Source organism: Copidosoma floridanum, unplaced genomic scaffold, assembly GCF_036245765.1.
Source record: "Copidosoma floridanum isolate Cflo_tuat_1 unplaced genomic scaffold, Cflo_Japanese_pri ptg000008l, whole genome shotgun sequence".
NCBI lineage: Eukaryota > Metazoa > Arthropoda > Insecta > Hymenoptera > Encyrtidae > Copidosoma > Copidosoma floridanum.
Window position 1 is genome coordinate 8,203,907 of NW_028321885.1, and position 15,611 is coordinate 8,219,517.

Consider the following 15,611-nt stretch of genomic DNA (forward strand, 5'->3'; position numbering starts at 1 on the left):
TGTGGAATTTCACGTAAGTAGGGATTCCATGTTTACTAGTGCTGATGCAGTATTGTTGCAATCGTATAGCTGTATCGAGGAGAGATTTGTAGTAACGTGGTGTAAATGACCACCTGAGTTTGCACCCTCTGGTGCTCGTGTGAGGACATTGATGTTTTGAGCTAAAGCTATCTGACGTGCATTACAGAAGTTATTCCTCGATAGTTTTGGTTCAACAAATGAAGGAGGCTCAACACACCTATCAAAGTACTTGTGAAATAAGTATGTTCCTTACCTCTGTGCAAAATTTCAGGATAGGTTGCTCCGGAAAATTTTTTAATAAAACGCATTACAAGTGAGCGTCTTATACATAGCCTCTTAAGGAGATGGCACTTTTTTCACCGAAAATCTCATCATAACTCTGTCAAATTACTTCCTACATAAACAAAAAACTAGAGACATCTAGTTTAACTACCACTCATTCAATTAAACATAAGAAATATATAGGTTGCTGTGGAGTTTATTCAGATATTTTCTTCTGAAGTACACTAATAGACACCATTAGAGAAATGTTGGTTAGAATGTTGTCTGCCAAAAATGCGCCAAGCAGAAGTATCTTCAAAATTTTATTGTGAATAAATTTAATAAATACATTTCTTTACTTCGAAACAAAGTAGTGCAGTTTGATAAAAAAAATCATATGACTTAGAATATAAATAGTTATGCGTCATGCGTTAGCTTTTATTTAAAGTATTTATTAACTTATAATAGACATTTTATGGACATTGTTTAGCGACTAATATTAACTACCCTTATGTACAATAAACAGTTATATCTACGTAAACATTAACTACCATATAAAGCATACGAAGCTTTTATTCTGCTTTGCAGTGGAAGTAATAATGTATATGGCTATGGTCATGACTACACCTACATACCGACGGCTCTTACGAAAAACAACGGAACTTAGATTTTCCCATTTAAAATAACATTAGAATTTCTGAGTTCCGTGGTTTTTTGTAGGAGCCGTCGATATGTTGTTGACTACATATGGTGTGTTGAGCCTCCTTGAAGAATAGTACTTGCGTCGGAAGACGTCAAAAAATAAATGTTTTTTTCGATTATAAAGGAATATATTAATAGTAATCAAGATTAAATATTATTTAATTATCCGACGTTATTATACAATTACGTAACATCTCAAAAAGTAAGCAATTACAATGATTCCAATGTTTTGACTGAATGTCACTGGGTGTAAATATTGACATTCTTTCTTACTTACAATCCATGTCGTGGAAACTTTAGCATTTAAGTTAAACATATTTCGTGTCCACCTTAAACAAATACACCAGCAGAACGAGTTTTCTCCCAAATAAAGTGGGTATATCTGAAATAACTAAGCTTGAAGTATCTGTTCTTAAGGCCATGTCGATAAAAAAAGTAAATGATAAACAAGTAAATGTACGGCTCCTCGGTAGCTCAAGGGGTAGATCAACTGTCTAGCGAACAGGAGGTTGTGTATTCGATCTGCACCTGGAAAAGATATTTTTCTCATTCTTATTTATTTCTTACAGAAATTTTCTTAAAAAAGAATTAATATGGTTCGATAAAATGAGTCTTAAGTATATTGGATATTGAAAAAAATGCTTGTATTGAAAGTGCCACCATCTAGTCATATGCACCTCGCAATGCGACGATTTCGATGTATTAACATTCTTTTGTATACCATTGGTCGTATGAATTTCTAATTTACCAACAAGCATTAGAGTCACATAACTAAATGATAAATGACTTGTCAAGAATTTCATTGTTATTTAAAATCATCGTCATCTTTATTAAAACAAATGTGTTCGTCAGAAAATTACAATATATTTAATTCAATTAATTAATTAATATTTGATTCTAAAAATGCAAAAAGTTTTTTTTAGTACATTTCCGAATGTGCTGTCATAATATTAAATTTATAACATTTTAGAAACTATGCTTTAGGTCAAAACTTCGAAAAGAGCTTTTTGTTCGTCTTGGTGAGTTTAACGGAGCTTATCACACAGTTAAAAATACTTAGGTTTTGACAAAATCTTATAAACATATTATTTACGATTATAGTGGACAATCTTTCAATTTTTAAGGTTATTCAGAGTGTATGAGTAGAAAATTTAAGTCTTAAATTACGACGTATTCTAACGAGAAACCTTAAAATACTGCTTTGTCATGATTTTCACCATTTTTTTTTACTTACTTTAAATAATCAGATTTTCAAAAATTTGAACTGCATATTTAGTGGTTATGTAATATCATCTGTAATTATTTTGGGATCTATTCAACGATATGTTGATAAGCAAGTTCAATACTGAAGTTAGGTTTCAGAGAAAAATGTGCTTCGGGATATAGCTGTATTTTAAAGTTTGGATAGGAGTCATAACTTCAAACACAGATGTCATGGTGCCCTTCTCCAAAGGCATATTAATAAATAAATTCTTTACACGAATCACTGCACTTATCTATCTTGATTTTGTTAATACAGTGGACCTAGTTCAATAATAAGTATCCTTATGTTTTAATGAACAAAACTTTGCTTTATAGTTGTAGTTTTAACAAGTTCTAGGCTCTAACAGTTGTTGTAAGGGTTATTTAGGTGAATTCCTTCCACGACATAGTGGGATTTTTCAGAATCGTTTTTAATACATTCTTTACAGCCAAACTTCAAATTCATTGTATAATCTAGATTTTCCTATGAAATAAATCTGGTGTTACGTGGAGTGAATGGTGTGAGAATAAATAATAAGCCGACTTGTAGTTTACTTGTGCTTTATTGCAATTAGTTATATTCGAAGAAAGTTGCTCTTGTCTCAATCTCACGAGCTCAGTCCTTCGGCTCTCGTGTCTCTAGCTGATCTTCGCTTTACTCTGTCCCTTCACTCTCCTTTTCCTATCACTTCTCCTCTCTATTCCCCTACCTTTTGAGCCCAAGCCAGTGGAAGCGCACGGACGCACAGTGGGCAAAAACGGGTTTTTTCGTTCCAGAATCGTAGAACTCACGAATGGAAATAGATAGATTGATAATTCTTTTTGGATGTTGTAGTTCACTTAATGCAGAATATAGGAAAATTATAGGGGAGTATAATATACATTTTTCTAACCTCAAAAAAACGTCTGATTCTTGGTTATTTTCCAGAAAAATCACGAAACAGGCTCAAAAAAAAAAAGTAACAACTGAAAAACTTGTAAAAGTAAATACATTGATGCCATTGTACCCAAATATTAATTTTATACTGATTTTATTTCTTATACTGACTCAACATAACCTCAATATACGCATGAAATGAAAATATGCTACTTTGTTTAAAAAATCATTGTAAATCGTCCTAAAAAAATTAACATATGAATTATTTTTCCAGATACAAACATAAATCCCAGAACAAACCATTGTAGAATCAGAGTTTATATTATTTTCCTGTTTTATAACCACAAAAATTATTAAAACTTATGTTAGGAAAAAAAGGAAATTTTTTTCTGTATTTAAAAATATTGCCTTACTTTAAAAAAATTTGTGTTAAACAATACCTATTTATGCAGCAAAGAAAATAACTATATCTACAACAATAGTGAAAGTGACGTCGATGAATTAGAATCATTTAACGAGTTTGATGAGAGTGATGATGAAATGTGTATATAATAGAAACGCTGGATAATGAGAAAATCAAAAACCTGTTTTTTAATAATTTTTGAGGTTATAAAACAGGAAAATAATATAAATTCCGATTCTACAGTGGTTTGTTCTGGGATTTATGTTTATATCTGGAAAAATAATTTATATGTTAATTTTTTTAGGACGATTTTCAATGATTTTTTAAACAAAATAGCATATTTTCATTTCATGCGTGTATTGATGTTATGTTAAGCCAGTATAAAAAATAAAATCAGTATAAAATTAATATTCCGGTATAATGGCATCAATGTATTTGCTTTTACATGTTTTTCAGTTGTTACTTTTTTTTTAACCTGTTTCTTGATTTTTCTGGAAAATAACCAAGAATCGGACTTTTTTTGGAAGTTATAACAATGTATGTATACTCCCCTGTAATTTTCCTATATTCTGCATTAAGTGAACTACAACATCCAAAAAGAACTATCAATCTATCTATTTTCATTCGCGAGTTCTACGATTTTGAAACGAAACAACTCGTTTTTGCCCACTGCGGGACACATAGCTGTATGCTATCGTACGTAACTCGTCCGAGGCCGTGATGCTGACGTCCTCAGCAGCGATTATCTTCTCTATCTGCATGTTTGTGGTACAGTAGTGTCTGTGTTATGTTGTTTTTGTTGTGTAGTATTTTCGGTTAGAAAAAAGAGGGTGGTTTGAAGCGCTCTGTTCCTATTTCTTCTAGTGGTTTATTTTGCTGTATTTTATGTGTATACATTTTTGTTTATTGTTTTCATGTTTCCGTCGTACAAAAACTTTATCTTAAGATTCTCTTAATTACTCATGTTGCATAATCGCTTAACTATACTTTTCTTTCTCTTATTTATGTACGTATGTACTATACACTGGTTTGTGATAACAACTTATTTTCACATTAAACAGTATTTACTAGAATTGTCAATTTCATGCCTTTTTTTTGTTTCGTTGTCAAAGATGTCAAAAGTCAAGGACTTAATGTTTAACTTATTTCTAGTTGTGTTGATATTAATTGTGGTCAAGGATGTCAAAGGTCAAGGACTTACTGTTTAATAGATTTCTAATGTTGTTACTGTTTTTGCTAATCCTACAATAAATTTTTATCTACGTTATAATTATTTTTAATGTTCTTATTATTATAATTATGATTATTATTATTATTATTATTATTATTATTATTATTATTATTATTATTATTATGTACATTTTTTTTCCATCACTACTTATATTTCATATTATATTTTACGATATATTCGCTTCGAAAATGATCATTGTAGAGTATGCGCTGGTTGTTAAAAAAAAAATTTTTTTTTTTTTTTGTTACTGTTGATACCTCTTTATTTTTCTCAAAGTATTATTTTATTATGAGCACTATCCTCCTTTTCCGTTATTGCTATTAATCTTTCGAGTTGATCCATAGGTGACCGAGTGGTGTTGCTCTCCAATGTTGTTTCATTTACTGTTCGCTTTCTGTGGTGTTGGTCATTATCTATAAACAATCTATAACACGTATTAGTCAAAGGCCCCCCCATGGGAAACGGTTGTTCGATGCAACAGTTGTAATGAAGAAGGATAAGGTGTGTTGAGTAAATATACCGAATCTGCGCACCCAATGTACTACGGAAAATTTGATCTGTTATTAATTCATTATGTGAATAGACTTCTTCCATTCGGTAGTTATATCTTGTACCCCTTTTACACGTATATTTTTTTGACTTATATTTCATTCTTACTTTTCTACAACTAACTGGTTTTAATTTAGGTACGGAATGCTGATACTAGCATATCAAATAAAATATAGCATCGTTTTTTTTTTTTTTTTCACTACTTTTATTATTGGACTCTGAGGAATGTATTTTTTATTAATTGCATACGTGATTAAATCATATACAAAATGTATATTTTTCCTTTGTTTTTTTTCACCTGATGTCAGTTAAAAATGTTTCTAAGCCATAATAAATGTTTGGTTCTTTTCTGATTAGGGACTGTGTACATTGTTGGAAGGGAAAATTGGAAGACAGTTCGCAGGTATTTTTAGGCAAAAGTTTATTGGTTTTTTTTTCATTCCTGTATAATACACAAACTTTTCTTTTTTCGGCTTCTTTTCTACTGGACACCTACTCTTGTTAGCCAATACTAGGATTTTTGGCTTCTCCTTACGTTGTCATTTATCAAGAAATGTTTTATTTTTTTTTTTTTTTTCTGGTGCGTATATTTTCTGCCATTGAAGTATTGATATTTACTGATAATGTCATGTGGTGTTACAGTAGCAGGGTTGCTCAATCATTCTGGCAATCTACGTTTCATTCTCACTGCGGATTCTTAAGAATTATATCACAGATATCTGCCTCGGATGTTCTGAATTCGTCTACAAGACTGATGACTTACATGATTCTCGTGAGCAGGGTTTTTCCCATATAAATGCACATGTATGTACATATACACAAATTTTTTTTTCATATATATTTTACAGCCATTGTATTTTCTTCTGAGAACTGTCTCCTATAGGCTCTACAATGTTGTGTTAGTGTGCATGTACATGCTGTTGTCATTGACATCGTGAAATGCTGCCTTAGATTTTATTGTGATTTTAATCCCTTCCAGAGTGGAGGAGACCTTATCTTAAATGTCTTCCAAATCAAATATGTGTGAGTATTTCCCTTGTTCAGTTTTATTTTAGTCTCGTTGTGTAAAACGAATCTCCAGAATTTTCAGTAGTTATTAATGTCCTCTGATAACTGTTCAATCTGAATCTTATGATTAATTATGCAATCATAGTTTTTTTTCCTCTGTGATCTCCAATAGACAATTCTTAAAGTTGAACTAGGGTCCATCTTTTTTGACATTTTGATAGTAGGTAAGGAATATTGGGAGTGACCATGAATATAGTAATTGACGAATTATAGCTAAGGGCGTGTTTAGTAAAAATTTTCAATTGTAGCTGTATTTCTTTGTAATTGAAATCAAAATAATTTGAAAATAAGACTTTTTTCTTGGAAATTTGCACATCTCACCTCCTTTAAAATCTACTAATTACACTATTCTAAAGTGTATCACATATAGTTGTAAGTGTACTTCAAAATGTTTTGTTATTTAATCCTTTTTTTTTTTGTATTGTTAATATTGTTTTTCTTTTGACTATGTTTTTTTCCATGTTTTTTTTGTTTTTACAAAAACACAATACTAATAATTATTATTTATTTATTTATTATTATTGTTATTATCATTATATTTTTTCTGATAGTTCTAAGTGTAAACATGTAAGCATTTATTTTTTTTTTTTTTTTTTTTTTTTTTAACAATATCTTTTCTGTTAAGGGTTGCGAAATATGAAATATAGTACCTTATCATTTATCTTATTATTTATTTTCCCGTACGTTGGATGTTGTGCAGCCAGAAAAATTTGACATGCGTGTACTCTTCTCTTTCTTTTTTTTTTTTTGCTTTCATTGTGCACGTGCGTCCAAGAGCCACGATGAGGGAAAATTTAAAATTTTTATATTATATAAAGAAAAAAGGTTTCTTTCTAATGAGTTATATACGTACTTGTTGTCGTTGATTTCGTAAGGATAAGTTCCCGAATTCTAAAATGTCTCTACGTTTCGTTTGTGTGTGCATTTTTCTGTATCTGTCTACATATTTAATTATTTACTCTCTACATTTTTGCACTTTTGCTTTTTTTCTTCCAAGAACTGAAAAAAACACGTATTTATTCTGCAGTGCTTGTCTACATGCGCTACGCGTATTGCGTTGTCCCTTTGTAATTTCACGTTGTCATTTTTGTAATACATGCCCGTTATTTTTTATGGCCCCTCAAAATGGTCGTTGTACTTCCCTTTTGGTGGTTCTTTTAATATGTATATCATTTCTTCTTCCATGAAGATTTTTGTATTCAGTTTCTTGTCGTAATAGTATTTTGATCTGTACTTATTTTGCGTCTGTGTCATTGCTGCTAGCATCCGTAATAGTGTGAGGTTTCCTATTATTTGTCGTCATAAGTCTGTGTATGTATGTCGTTTTTCCGGCTGCTTAACGCTTGACGGAAGTCTTACACGTTAGTCGAATACGGGCTCGTGTGAGAAGTAGCCTGTGATCTCGTGCTCTTATGCTAGTGCGCACAGTGGTAGTACCTCGTCTAATTTTTCAGTTTGGCTGACGTATGCCCTTAAATATTATGTCAGGACGTGGTGCATACGCTCGATCGCACCGTTGCTTTGCGGGTGGTAAGCTGTGCTCCCGATTTTGTCAACTTTAAATGGTTTGGCGAATTTCTCCGTAATTCTGTTCATGAAGTGTATCCCCCTATCTGATAATAATTTCTCTGGGGCCCCGAAGTATGCAATGAATCTATCTGTTACGGCCCTCACTGCTTCTTCTACCGTTGCTTTCTGAACGGAGGCCAGCACTATATATTTGGTTAGCCAATCTTCTATTGATAAAATGTGTGTATAATTGCGAGCTGATGGTTGGTTTATTGGTCCATAGAAGTCTATCGATATTTTTTCGAATGGTCTGCTCGGAGTGTCAGTGATCACCATGGATTGTTTTGTTTTTACTCGCACTAGCTTTTCGTTTAGCATAACGAGCAGCCGAGTACGTATTGCCTTACGCCTGGCCTCATATTTTGCCAATAAAAGTCTTTTGCTATTTTGCTATACGATTTATTAATACTATGGTGTCCTCCTACTGCCAACTTGTGATATTCTTTTATCAACTTATGTCTCTGATCTACTGGTGGCACTATCAATGTATTTGTGTATAACGTAGCGTTCATTTTTATGCCTTTGAAGATTTCCTTAAACTGTTTGACTACGTACGTCCATTGGTTGAGATTTTGCATTGCTCTGTCTCTTACCAGTTCTATCGCTTTTAATTTGTTCACTATTACCAGTGACCTAAGGGTTACCACACATTTCTTTATGTCGGATTTAAGCGCTGAATCCTCGAAGAGGGTTTTCGCGTACATTCGAATAATGCATACCTTCCTTATTTTGGATAGCATGACTTTGCCAACTGCCTTCATTTCGTTATTCATGACTACCGAGTATATATAGCCTTGCTCGTATAGTGCGTCAATAGTCTCTGTACCAAAATATCGTATGTTATTGTTAAGAACACTAGATTATCGATGTACCTGAACGGGTGATCTTCGACTTTTCTCATTTTTTGAAATGGGGTGGGGTCTGTGTTGCCTTGCGGGGCCCATGGAGGTATGTCACGTGGCAATCGTGTCCTACATACTCTATACTTTTCTATTGTGCCCGCTTTGTCGAAAATTTTTCTCTCCTCGCCGGAACTATCGTCGTCTTCTTCTATTAAAGCTGTATTTAGGCCCCGGTCGCTATTCAGTGAGAGAGAGTCTTGTTTGCTGTTAGTGTTCAGTGATGGTGGAGGCTTAGGCTAGGGCATGATATGCTCTTCATCAACCTTCTCTCTTTCTTTCTCTCTCTCGTTTTCTTCGTCACTCTCCTTATGCCATGCACCCTGTTCATCATTCTGTCCGTCTCTTTGGCTTACATATTGTTCGTTGCTGTTTCCTTCAAGATTTTCCTCTGTGTTATCTTGAGATTTCTGGTTATCAGGGTCGTTCTCTTGATTTTCATTATTATTTGTAGGTGAGGCGTCGCTAGTGGTTTCCTCTACAAGGGCTTAGTAGTGTTGGCTTTCAAGGTGTATGTGCTTGAATTCTGCATTTTTTCCCCCATAAAGTATTGGTATACTGTCTTACCAGGTGCCACTTGTAGGTGTATGCATATATTTGCTTTATACTGTAGTGAAAATATAAAAGCGCATTCCCGGTCCCCAAATTCACGGTAATTAGTGAGTATTGTTTTTGCTTCTTTTATGTCTTTACATTTATTTATCCATTTTGACTCACGTAGCGCTTTTCAAAATTTGTCTGTTGATTCTGCCAATACGTAAGGAGTATTAATCAATGAAACAGACAGCTCCTATCTTTTGGGGACGTCGATCATTCTTAGCCGTTTGTAGGGTTCTGCTCATTGGGTCCCTGATATTCAAGTCTTCACATCTTCTTCGTCGTTCATCACGATTGGTATATCATCGCTTTTCCATACGTTGATTCTATTGCCATCGGTTCCCCTAATGCATTTCTGTTCAACGTCGATTGAGATCTTTGCTTGAAATCTATTTGTTGATTCGTTAATTATTGATTTTAAATTGGTAATTAGACCTCTGTTGTTATTATAATTTTTGTTTTCACCGTTGGGTTTTTGTGCATCTGGCGATCGTTGGCTCGCATGTTCCTTCGGTGCCGTTCGGGTGGGTTCGGTCATTTCCGTCCCTTGCTCGTCCACCTACTGTCTACCTTTGCCTCTACTCTCCCTCTGCTGGTCCTGTACCCATATTTTATATTCCGATCTCTCTTTACCTTCTTTGTCTCCATCAGGTGTTGCTGTCGTTGCTAATTCTTCTATTGCCTCCCTAGCTTTTCGCTCTCTCTCTTTTTCTGCTCTCTCCGCAGCCTCGCTATCCCGCGCTAGATGGAATCCCCAATGTTCTGCCAGCTTGGGTTTCCTCTGTGTTGCTGCCAGTGAATCGCAATGTGCAATAATAATCTTTTCCGAGTTGTGCGAATGCTTGACAGTACAAGAAAAGTCCGGGATTATTTTTCCCTTTCTTTTGACATCTTTTCTAGATTCCTTTTATTGTGACGATTGGGCTTGGTGTCCAGCACTTTTGACACTTTTTTTTCACTGTATAATGAGCGATACATTCTTTTTCTTTTCTTTATTTTATTACGTTCATTAATCGAAAAACATAATTAAAAAATTTTTTTTATTGTTCCATGAGACTAAGTGATGTCCGTGCACACGACAGACTGTAAAAATTTTTTCTGTATCTTACTTCTGACACCAGCTGTTACGTAGGGCTTACGGTGCGGAAATAAATAATATGCTGACTTGTGGTTAACTTGTGCTTTATTGCAATAACTTATATTTGAGGGAAGTTGTGCGTGTCCTAATCTCGTGGACCCGGTCCTCCCACTCTCATGTCTCTAGCTGATCTCCGTTTTACTATGTCTTTTTGCTGTCCTTTTCCTATCACTTCTCCTCTCTATTTCCCTACCTTTCGGACCTAATCCAGCGGAGGCGCATACACGCATAGCTATATGCTATCGTACGTAACAATAGCAATTATATTTACAAAAGAACTATTGTCAGTAGACATAAGATTCTGACTACAAGATATTATGTTAAATGACGTTGCCCTGACTAGGTGCTCATGGTGCTATTCATGAAGCATTATGTATGGAAAGCCATATAATAATGTTCGATTAGTTTTTCTTAAATTTTGTTGACAAGTAATAGTTTTTTATGAATAAGTATTTGTAATAATTTAAATTGCATTTATTTCACAATTTTTATGACATTAAGAGAAACAAATAACAGACTGTCAAACAAGTGAAAAAACTAGGGCAGCCCTATCGTTGGTTCTGTTAGAGTTATGAGTTAAGCCGACAAACATATAAGGACTATAGTACTTTAAAAATGTTTATTAGAATAACTATATTTCAGTATTGATACATGTTAAAACTTTAAGAACTTGAACTTTTCAATTATGTAACTCAGTCAATCTTACAAATGAGAACCCTAATGCTACCTCTATCTCACATACATCTTCTAGACTCCTCAAGCCAGGAGAAATTGTTATTCTGAAGTATCCATATGTATTTATTTCAGTCATAGGAACTGTAAAAGTTTTATGACTCAGCAAGAGTTATGAAAATTTATAGAATATAAACTAAAATCTTTAAAGTATTACTTTACTCACAGTTTCTTCGTAATTTATAGATTCCTAGTATTATCTTACAACCATTTATATACACGACTTTAATATATGCAGTAGTAGGATTGAAAGGAAGTTACAATGACTTTCTTCTTTTCACTACACCAGTTATTCTTAGTGCACTTTCTTCAGCTGCTATTGGTAAGTTATGCTTAACGTTATTTTATTAATATGCAATGACTTTCATGTAATACATCTTTTTAGGATGCATGATGTCTGCAGTATTTGAATCAATTAGCACCGCTTCACTTGCTTCTGTTCCAATCGATTTTCTGACATTAATTTTTAGTGGTATCTTCTTGCAACTAAGGTAATTATTTGAGTTTTTTCAATTGTTTACGAAGTCAACAAGTAACACTAACGCTTATATTATCTACCAATACAAAGTATGCCTGAAAGGTACAAAGAATCATGTAAAAATATGAACAGAGAAGTGGTATTAATACAGTATTAGATCAGTAACGTGAACTTGTTATACTTTATTTAAGCGCAATTCTTTTGTTTTACATTAAAATATTTTATTATAGTTAATCGACTGTTACAGTTAATACAGACTTGTCCAAAGTTTTACACTAAAACATTACGAAAATAGAATTTTTATTATAACTTCCAAGTGTTCAAAATTAAAAATGAATCAAACTGTTTTTCATACTCCATATACAAAGACGGAGTAGGAAAAGTGAAGTAAACCTTAGAAATTTAGACATTGAACTTGTATATAATGAGCATGTACATGATGATAAATATTTGATACTGTTAAACAAATTACTTAACTGAGTGCTGATTAAACGAAATACTAATTTGTCGCATAAGTACCACTCTATTAACAATAAAAATGACGCGCGTGTGGACGTTAACAAATTACAATGCATAAGGTACGCACTTTTTTATGAGTCATGATGCTTCTGAAAAGCACTAGCTCCCATTGCAGACTAAGTACATAACGATCACAGTGGCAATCTGTATAAAACTCTGCATGTATACAAAGAGGAGTAGCTGTTGTCTAATACATACCATTGGATCTAAACTAATGTCCAAGAACTATTTTTGCTATTTCTATAATTTTTTTTTCCTTCAGAATTTTTCCCTACTGATTTACGAAAGGTTGAAAGCATAGAAGAACGTACATTTAAGAAGAGGTCAATTACCTGAAAGTCCATTGGTAGCTACTATGATCCACACTACAACCTAACATGACTTACGCACATGCATGCTACTCCATGCTGACCAGAAATAATGTTTTCCAGTATACGCAAATAAATTGATTTTCAAAAGACGATGTGTACAAATGTTAGGTCAGGAACGGTGACACTAAAAAAAAAGTTATTAGTACAAACAATATAGTGTAAGATTCATACATAAAAATGAAATAAAAAGTAATATTAAAATATTAAATATTAAATTATTTCAACTCTTACAAAAAGCCGACAACTCGCAATATATACCCAATTTTATAATTATTTTAATAATTATAATTATTATCATTGTTGTCATTGTTATTATTTACAATGTTACTACTATTATTTTTGTAACTATGACATAAATATTGTAGCTACAGCCATGACTACGACTTGACCAACCTATTTCATTCCGTTCAGTAAAACCTTATTCTGTGTTGCAGTACATAGCAATTTATTAAACTAACTGCTTAGTCGAAATGTTGAGCAATTTTTATCGCTCTTTGTGCAGTAAAATTTGTTAAATAAAGAAACTGTGCTCTGCATTAGTAATCAATAGTAATACTCCATCTTAACAATAGTACAAGATTGTAGCTAATATTAAAAAATAAAAAATGTAAAAGAGAAAGATAGGGCATGAGTAACTAAATCACTTTTCTTTTCCTTGAGCCAGATGTGTAAAGTGGCGATTTTGGAGTGAATAAGCTAGATCAGCTCTGGTTAGTTATGTCACTGGCTATTGTCTTTTTACTAGACTTGTCCTACGACAAACTTTTTTCATTTTGAGCCATCATCTAATCAAGGTATAGAATTTAAGATAAAAGGGCCCCGAAGCCTCGAAAAAAGTTAGTTATCTGTCGAATAGAAGACTTGCTTGTCAAAGTCTTCCTCTGCTACTATATGGTCTCTACTACAAAAAGTTCTCATTTTTGCCTAGAACGGTAGACTTGGTAGATAAAATTCGTTTCTGCCATCTCATAGTCACCACGAGATAATAGTGACCCAGTATATTGATGGCTTAGTTTTGCTCCACTATAGAGAGCCCTCCTTGGTATCTGGCCGTTCATAAACTATCCTTAGTCACTAGCCCAACAGAGTATTTTTTAGAATTATGAATAAATATAAGTTAGTTGTATTCTAAGTCTACTAATTCTTTTCTTTTATTTTGTTTTACTTTATTTTTTTTAAGTATACTGCCAGTACGGACAGGGAAAGAAACATTCTGTTTAAATACAAATAAACATTTAACGTACGTAATACTTGAAGAGCGTACCGATTCTTGGGATGGTAGTGATAGTTTGTAAAATATGATGATTTGGAATTTTTGTATTAATCCTTACGTAAATGCTCAAGGGTATACTACTACTTGGGGCGGTGATGGCAGCATCTAGTACCACTTTGGTATTATGGCAACCACGAATCACTCCCTCGTAAACACTAGATAATGTACCACTGCTCAGAATATCAGTAGCAACATGGAGAATAAAACGTGTTTGATCTTGCTCTTTTTCATTTAGACAGGTCGTGTACACTTGGGACTGTAAGAGCAGCAATTGATTATGCCAAATTATCAGGGGTCCCCACGTTGCAGACGGCTTGCGATCACCTTGCCTCCAACCTTAGGGACGACCTATTGATTCCAGGCTACTACACAAGCTGAGGCCTAAACATACGTCGCGTCGATGTTATACTGTCAAATGATGAAACTAAAAATTGACCAAATACAAGATATGTGTGATTTAGTGTATTAAAAAAAATTTTAGATAATGACCGACGTGGCTTGGCCCAAATAAGCCAGCATCCGCAAACATACCAGCGAATCTTTAGTTTGTTGACTTGAGACCCTACTCCGCATTTGTTGTAGAACTACTCACTACAATGACTCAGCATTTTTAATAGATTTCTATACCAAAATTCCGTACAAAATTTTCAAAGCTTTTCTGTTACGATAGAAAAATTAATAATATTAATTCACCATAATTATTCGTTTCCATATGTTTTTATTATATGTCAAATAAGACAAAAAAAAAAAAAAAAAAAAAAGAAACTGTAATAAGACGTTTAGTCCCATATCGTAGAGGTTGTGGAGACATTGTATCGGGTAGGTAAAAAAGTGCAATATTTTTTACTTTCTTAAAAATATTTTAACTCGTCATTATTAATGGTCTATTTTATGCTTCTTATTCCATCTTGATGCATTATTACTCAAAAATTTTTTACTGAGTTGTATTTATAAAGTAAGTTATAATGTTTTGGTACTAATATGAGTTCATAGTGTATTGATTTTTTACAACTATGTATATTCAATTTCTAAGAAATGCATCAGAGTAGTTCATAAATAATTCAAGTACATAACAATCTAAGTCGTAGTAACAAACAAATAGATTCAAAAATGTAATGCTGTGCTATGCTATAAAATACTTTTTGATGTTTGCTTATGACACGATCTGGTCGCATATAAAGCGTGCTATACGAAAATTTTTACAAAAACTCTTTCGTACATGTTCTTGCAATTGAAACAAAAAATTTAGCTTTCAGCACATTTATCATAAAAAGAGACAAAAAAAATATTTTGAATTTTTCTTCCACAGTTAACTTACATAAATGAGCACTATTATAGATAATAATATTCTTACTGACTCGATTTTGGCCAGGTGTTTTTTCAATTAGGTAAAAAATACTGAAGAATGACCGTCCCCTTCTCTTTTACTTAAAAACTTTCATACATTTTCTTAGCCCTACAATAAACATTGGAACTTATGAAAATGTTTTTCTTAAGATGGTAGCTTGCGGAGTAAAAATCCTACCAAAGCCGAAATGGAATGACTAACGTCCCTTGAAGTGTAAATCTGATTGTAAGTGTGTTAAAGTTACACAGCTTCAATTATAAAAACAACTATGAGAAGTACGGTAAGTCACTCTGCAGAACACTTTAACTATGAATTGAATTTTTTGTGAAGAAG

At 33.0% G+C, this 15,611-nt stretch overlaps 1 protein-coding gene across 1 annotated transcript in view; it reads left to right on the forward strand.

Annotated features, from left to right (window-relative positions):
* Window positions 1-15,611, forward strand: part of bw (brown) — a 904,351-nt gene that overhangs the window by 856,788 nt on the left and 31,952 nt on the right. The window contains exons 11-12 of the mRNA XM_089589289.1: window positions 11,476-11,611; window positions 11,675-11,780. Coding sequence (XP_089445415.1) covers window positions 11,476-11,611; window positions 11,675-11,780 — 242 coding nt within the window. The remainder of the gene's footprint in view (window positions 1-11,475; window positions 11,612-11,674; window positions 11,781-15,611) is intronic.